This window comes from Prosopis cineraria, unplaced genomic scaffold, assembly GCF_029017545.1.
Source record: "Prosopis cineraria cultivar Desert tree isolate PC_DT_omini unplaced genomic scaffold, ASM2901754v1 PC6, whole genome shotgun sequence".
Taxonomy (NCBI): Eukaryota; Viridiplantae; Streptophyta; class Magnoliopsida; order Fabales; family Fabaceae; genus Prosopis; species Prosopis cineraria.
This window is the reverse complement of record NW_026555337.1, coordinates 9510852-9518286: the sequence shown is the minus strand read 5'-3', so window position 1 is coordinate 9518286 and position 7435 is coordinate 9510852. Positions and strand designations below refer to the sequence as shown.

General features: G+C 33.3%; 1 protein-coding gene across 2 annotated transcripts; it reads left to right on the top strand.

Annotated features, from left to right (window-relative positions):
• Positions 1-261: 261 nt before the first annotated feature.
• On the top strand, positions 262-6983 carry LOC129313808 (tRNA dimethylallyltransferase 9-like). Of its 2 annotated transcripts, XM_054957214.1 has the most exons (11): positions 264-594; positions 1291-1344; positions 1953-1995; positions 2112-2220; positions 2982-3180; positions 4079-4310; positions 4762-4856; positions 5037-5131; positions 5665-5740; positions 6290-6429; positions 6511-6983. In XM_054957214.1, exons 1-11 carry the CDS (start codon positions 337-339, stop codon positions 6569-6571), a joined length of 1362 nt encoding a protein of 453 aa, XP_054813189.1. In that variant the 5' UTR covers positions 264-336; the 3' UTR covers positions 6572-6983. The 2 variants fall into 2 exon arrangements, with proteins under 2 accessions (XP_054813190.1, XP_054813189.1); XM_054957215.1 differs by lacking the exon at positions 1291-1344 and having other exon boundaries at positions 262-594.
• Positions 6984-7435: the final 452 nt, after the last annotated feature.

Genomic DNA, 7435 nt, shown 5'->3' with positions numbered 1-7435 from the left:
CGTATACTTTATCTTGTATTTATCATAGAACACCATCTAAAATATTTTTTTAATCTTTAATTGGGGTATTAATTATGTTTTTACTCGTATAATATTATTTTTATTTAAATTCATGAATTATTAGAATGCAATAAAAGTTTGATTTTTTTTTTTAAATCTAAGTAGAGATAGAATTAAAAACTTATTTTTTTTAGATAAAATTAATACTTAACCAAGTAACTCGTTGGACACAGTAACATTTATTCTTCCCTTATCCGTTCAATTTCAATGTTAAGCTGAGGTCAAATAAAAGCATGCGTTTTCACCCTCTTCCATCAACAAGGATTTCGAGAGAATATGGTTAATTGTATGGTGCACAGTCTCGGTACGTGTTGCCCACCGAGGAGACTCTTGTTCTCACCATCTCTTTTCTCATTTACTTTACGGTACCGGTGTATCGTGTTCCCGGCGCCTGCAGTCTCTGGAACTTACAAGAAGGAGACCAAAGAGAAGGTCATTGTGATTTCTGGACCCACTGGCGCTGGTAAAAGTCGGCTTGCATTCGAACTTACGAAGCGACTCAATGGCGAAATTGTCAGTGCCGACTCGGTCCAGGTTAGCTGAAAGAAGTGGGTTAGAGGACGAAGTAGAAACATTTTTGTGTAAATTGCAGCTTGTTTATTTCGTCATGTAAGGAAGCCAGTATAATATTTAGCGTGATTTTTGGGTTTAAGAAGGGAAGAGTTGATAGTTTTGGGTAGTATTGCCTGCTGTTTAGGGTTGGGTAATGTGAAAGATGAATGTTATGCTCCCTACCTTATCTCTCTGTGCCTTTGTGGATGTGTTGGCTCTTGGAAAATGGGAAACTATTCTACCACTTAAGAATAATAAGAGGTCATTTGGGTTCCTTCACATAAGAAAGAAATTTGGTATTGTGGGCGCCAACTTATGATTGTTTTTCTCCATTTCATCGATGAAAGATTAACTTAACTATTTATCCCCCAGTATTCTTTAGTTTTCTGATAAAATTCAGGATTTGAAAGAGAAAAAATTTATTGGGTGAAAAATATTAGAGTTATATACGCGATTATTTCCTTATATTGCACTACTGCAGTGTATTATAGTGGTGACTGAAAAGTGAGAAAATAGTTTTGCCTTTTGACTCTCAAAATGGTATATGATTTAATTTTCAGGAGTAAATCATGGAAACCAATCGTATCTAAATAACTGCAGTCTTCCCTTTTACTAGTAATAGTACGGGTGTAGATGTTTCCTTTAGCCTATATCTATTCAAGATTACTTGTATTTCAGGTGTACCAAGGTCTTGATGTTGGATCCGCTAAACCTTCCCCAAATGATAGAAAGGTGCATAGTTTTAGACATAGAATATTCCACGGTTTCTTGAAGTTGCCATATAGAGTATCTATTGTAAATTTTTAGTTTTTCCATGTCATTCAATTAATCAAATTGCCTGGGGCATTTTGTGTGGGTTTAAGTTTTAGAATTCTTGACACCTTTTCCCCCCTTTCTTTTTAGTAATGGAACTTTGGTTTCTGTTTCACTCGTCAAAATTTGCCTTTGGGGAGACTTTTTGATATTATGTTGTTGGTGATTTCAACAGTCCTTGGCATTGAAATTAAAATTTTAACTATGCTTTTCTCCAAGCTTGAAACGGTAAATCATTGATTAAAAGAAACAAAAAAGAACATACACTTTTTGTTATAACATATGACATGATCCTCAGGATTTTTTTTTCTTTCTGTTATTCTGTATAATATGCATTCTCAGCGTTCACATTATGTATCAGTGAAATTTCAAATGTGGAATGGTGCCAATTTCATGACAATGAAATGCATTTTATATAAACACATCCATTTTGTCTATCATTCAATAACTGGAAATCTCAAACTTCATTTGTAGATTTTTATTCTTCTTCTTCTTGTTTTTTTTTTTTGGTTGATTATTCTTGTCAGGAGGTAAAACATCATCTGATTGACATATTGCATCCATCTAAAGGTATGTTCTTAAGTTCTTTGTTGGGCTGGCTATCTTTGCTTCAACATATATTCCTAGAAGATGTTATTCACTTGGCAATAAAATTGAGGTGTAAAAGACATACTGTTATTTATCAGACTATTCAGCTGGAAATTTTTTTGAGGATGCAAGGCAAGCTACAAGATGTATCCTTGACAATGATCGTGTTCCCATAGTTGTTGGGGGAACTGGGCTGTACTTAAGATGGTAAGTCTTGTTTTTCCGACTGAATTCCTCAGTTTAAGCAACTATGCAGGAAACATAGTCCATGTTTCTCATCGTCAAATTCTAATAATGCAGTTATTTATATGTTAATTTGGTTTGAAAGCTATTTGTTTCTAATATTTCCAAAATGGTTTTTGTTTTAATTTAATCAAAGCCAAATGGATAATATGCTTCAGTTCATAGTTCTCTTGAGTGTGCTTTAGAATTGAATGTGAAGTGTTCACTACTGAAGTTTCCTTGTATAGTTATCTCTGCTTGAAACAAATACTTAGGATAAAAGATTTTTCATGAATCAGCACCATAATAACAGAATAATATGTAAAGTGAAGGAAAACAAAATTGTAAGTAAATAAAAGGGATGGGAAGCACAGTTGAATGCTTGTATTAGTATGTAGATGTTCGAGAATCAGTGCAAATTAGGTGTTGGGTAATGCATAACTTATGTGCTCAAGAGATGAGTATTGTTCTCTTGGAAGTTACTATCTTAAATTGGTTGACCAGTATTTGTTTTTGTTTTATAGACATACTGGGCTAATTAGCTTTAGCAAACAAAAGCCTATTATTTTGCCTTTTGTCCACAAAAGTTGCTATTCGGATAATTGCTGCTGCGTTGGCATCAAGTATATTATTATCACTGTATTATTTCACATGGCTCTCAATTTAGTTCACAGTAAGCTGTTAAAATCAGCTTTTGTGGCACAAAAATATCTATATGTTCTGTTGTTTGAGCTTCAAAATATCAGGTTCATATATGGAAAACCAGATGTTCCCAAAGCCTCTCCTGATGTCAAATCTGAATTATATTCAGAGTTAGCTGAGCTGCAGAAAAATGAAGATTGGGATGCTGCTGTGCAGTTGGTGGTAAATGCAGGAGACCTGAAGGCCCAAACTTTAGCAGTGAATGATTGGTATCGATTACAGCGCAGCCTAGAGATTATCAAAGTAAGCTAAATTTTTTTTAACATGAACAAATCTAAATGGATCTGCCTTGCATAGCAACCATGCAAATTTCAAACCTCAGCTGAAGAACGAAAAAAGTGCTCTTTGGACCTATTATCTACTCCCCTTGGTCCTTGCTATAGGACACTTTCAACCGTTTTACATACCTTAAAAAAAAATAAAAATTCTCGCAATAGTATAAAAAAATGAGATATGCTTTCTTTTTTACCTTTAATTTTAAATAATGATACAACTATATTAAATACTTTCACGCTAATCAAAAAAGGGTAAAATTGAAAAAAATAGTTTAATTATTACAAAATGTCCTACATTTGGATCAAAAATTACTTGTAAAAAGTGTATTACAAATAGAACTGGAGGGAGTATCATGGAAGGAAAGGATTCCCTTTCTTGTTCTTTGCAATGTTTACTATATTCTTATGATTATTACTCAAGAGTTTCTTTCCCTTGTTATTATTTTTTTAAAGTTCGGACACGGTTAATTCTTCATCCTCAAAATCATTTTTTTTAATTTCAAGTTTCATCCCATTCTATAAAATTTTGGGTACCAAACTTGCTGCTAATCTTATATATTCCCTTGGCCTGCCTATCTCTCTTGCTCATTCATTGTGCACGGAAGCAAATATGAGGACAATGCAGCTACATTGTGAGCACGAATGAGTATATGAAAACAGTTTCTTATTGTAGTTCCATTGCCATTAAATCTTTCCAAAATTATTAGCTTTAACTATTGTTCATTATTAATAAACTAATCATAGTTCTATGTTCTGCAGGGATATATTTGTCATCTCTATATTTTCAGAGGTTTAGATTATTAAGTTGTCTGGGATATATTTACAATATGTTTTCATCATTCGTTTATATTCTTTTGGAATGGCAGTCTAGTGGATCACCTCCATCAGCTTTTCGGGTGCCATATGATTCTTTCAGGGGACAGGGGGGTTATAGTGATACCAATGGTTTTGAATCTTCTGATGTCAACATTTCTGGTGATTCAATGGAAGATCCCATGTTCTCAGATTTGCCTTATGAGTTCATCTGCTTTTTCCTTTCTCGTCAGAGACTTGAACTATATAAAAGAATTGACCAGCGGTGTGAAGATATGCTATTAGGTATGTGTTTATGTGTTTTGTGGGCCAGAAACACACTATCTGTCGTTCAATTAGGACATGTTTCTAGTAAAGTCCCTTTATATGTTTGCTTTCAAGACCTCCAATAAAAATATGATTGTGAAGAAAAAATTATAATTATCTAATTATGTGGTGCTAAGTTGTAAAATGATCTGCCTGGTATGTTTTTGATGGAAAATATGATAGAAAATATATGAAAAGTTTATTATGCTTCCCATATATTTTGTAGTATATTCTTCTCTATGGTTTCCCTTAAGCAGCATTTCCTTTATTGGATAGTAATTGGCTTCCTGTGGGAGTTAATCAGTTAAATAAGTCTTGGTAAATGACTAGTTATTGTTAGCATTTCATTTGTATGCAACTGTGCATGCTTTAAACTAACATCGTATGACACATTCTTCCTTGGTGTTAAGTACCTTTTTTTAAACTGCAGGAAGGGATGGGATTCTTTCTGAGGCTCAATGGCTTCTAAAGTTGGGTCTTCATCCAAATTCCAATTCTGCAACACGAGCAATTGGTTATAGACAAGTAAATCGTTTTCTTTTGTCTATTTTCATTCAAATTTTACTATCTGCAGATGATAACTAATAGATTATCGTGCTGATGATATTTGCAATATTTTTTTGGAGTATTTTTTTGTCATTTGATCATTGTGACGGCTATATAAGTTGTTGGATATTCTACTTATATTTCACTGTATTATTTCAGGCTATGGAATACTTACTCAGATGCCAACAACATGGGGGACAGAGTTCAGCTGAAGAATTTTACAATTTTTTATCTGAATTTCAAAAAGAAACTAGGTAATACTTTTTGTTCAATCTGTACAGTTTAATCTTTATTCAGTGGGATTGGCCTAATAAATGTCGGAATAGGATAACCTCAAGTCAGGGATGATGAAGTTTTGTGAAGTGTGCTGTTTTTAGCATTTTTCCATAGGTTTGGGAACTTGACTTTTGATTTGACAGATGAACCTAAATATACAATTTTTCAATCTTCCCATGATAAGTTTTTTTCAATCATTTAAATATCATAGAACAACAGGTATCATACAAGTTTTTACATCCTATGAATAGTATTTTGGATGAGCTTTTTGTTTGCTTGGTTTAATATCTTGTGCTTTGGTTTAATAGACTCCATTCTCAACCCTCATGAATTATAAGTCATGCATGGCAGCTTGTGTTTGGGGAGCATATATTTGTTTACTTTCCCAGAGCTTAGTTGGATTTTCATCTTGATCTGCTTGAGATAGATTGTTGCTGGATTACCTTACCCAATGATGAGATATATGTATGTGTGGCTTGTATTTTTTTCCCCCTCTTAAATCATTATGCAGGAATTTTGCAAAAAGACAATTGACGTGGTTTCGCAATGAGCAGATATACCACTGGCTTGATGCTTCCAAACCACTGGTAATAAAACCTCGTTGCCATTGGCTTTTACACTATAATGTGCTACCCATGGTTAATGATTTGCCTGTAATTACTTATATTCTGTTTTGGCAATGGACGTTTAACCCAATCCCAAGTCTGAAGTTTCTTTTATTTATTCAACTGCTCTTGCCATGGAGGAAAATTAAGGCTTCTGATTTGGTGTGGCATTTGAAGACCAATGAGCATAACTTGGAATGTTTGTTTCTTCCCTTTATTCTTCCCCAATTTCACACGAAAGTTTATTCTAGTGCTGGCAAAAAGCATACCTAACATAGTTTCAGCGTAAAATATTTGCCCACACTACAATAGACTTCTGCGTAAATGGGAGTATTTGACATTACAGTCATACTATACATGAACTTTTCATTTAATAATTTAAGCTTGTGTTAAAGTACTCTTTGGCGGCATAAACCTTGACAATTTCCTTTAATTAATCCTCAAATTAGTGGCCCACCTCCTTGTTGCAGTTGTGTTATTTCGTTCACATGGTTTTATTATGGTGATCTTGGGGTGAACAACCCATGGCAGAATGAAATTATTGAATTCATCAACAATGCTTATCGTGATTGGAGTGGAAATCGCATCGTGCCTGAATGCCTTGGAATGTCTAGAGATATACCTAATCGCCAAGAAGCTGCTCAACTCAAGTCATACCGCCCAAAAAATAGGTATACTTTTGTGGAGACAGAACAGTAATGATGATTAGATTCATTGATACAAAGAGCTTAACAACTGAGTTTCTTATGAAGGCATTTCATTAAAGATGAAGATTGTTCACATATTCTGGAATGGATAAGGACTGAAGAATAAAGGAATGGTCCCTTTCCTTTTGCATTCCCTCACTCTGGCCTCGATTTTGACATCATTGAAGAAACAAGAATGTGATAGAGCTGCTGTGTTTGCTGAGACCTATAGGAGCAAATTAAGAAGAAAAGGATATATGGGGCAAAAGATTATACTATAAAGAGACATTTATATTGACACGGTACACAAATATAGGTACACATGGATTGGTGCATTAAAGCCGGGAAAATAAGTTGGGTTTATAGGATCAGATCATTTATCTCAAATTTTTTAAAGATTGGGTTTCAATAATTGATTGTATGATCATATTTAAGGCTTGGGTCCATTAAGGCTTAGCCTTGAAAGGTATGGGCCTTTCATTTTTAATTTAATGTTGAATTAATTTAATTTAAAAAAATTATAAAATTTCATTGCTTAAGTTTGTTGTGTAATTTTATAATATAAATTTGAGATTATTTAAAAAATAAAATTCATTATGTAATGCAGTTATTTTTTATTGTTTAAATGGTAATAAGAATTTAAATTTAAGTTGTGAACTTTTATAGTACTTGTAATGTCTTGTATTTTTTATTTATCCTTTAAATAATTACAATTTAGACTTCAAATATTGTAATTTATATAATGTGGATGCTTGTTTCATGATCATGTTTGAGCTACCTGAAGGTTGCAAATATTTACTTTCTTGATATGTACCAAACCATGCCCATATAGGCCTTGACTCTTGGCCTTTTAAGTTCACTTCTTGGGCTTGTCTCTCCTTTGCATTAAAAAAAAAAAAAATCAGCAACAACAATGTATCACAAAGCTCTAAAATTTGATTAGAGATCACAAATATTAATGCGACTTGATGTATTTTTATTACATAGAACA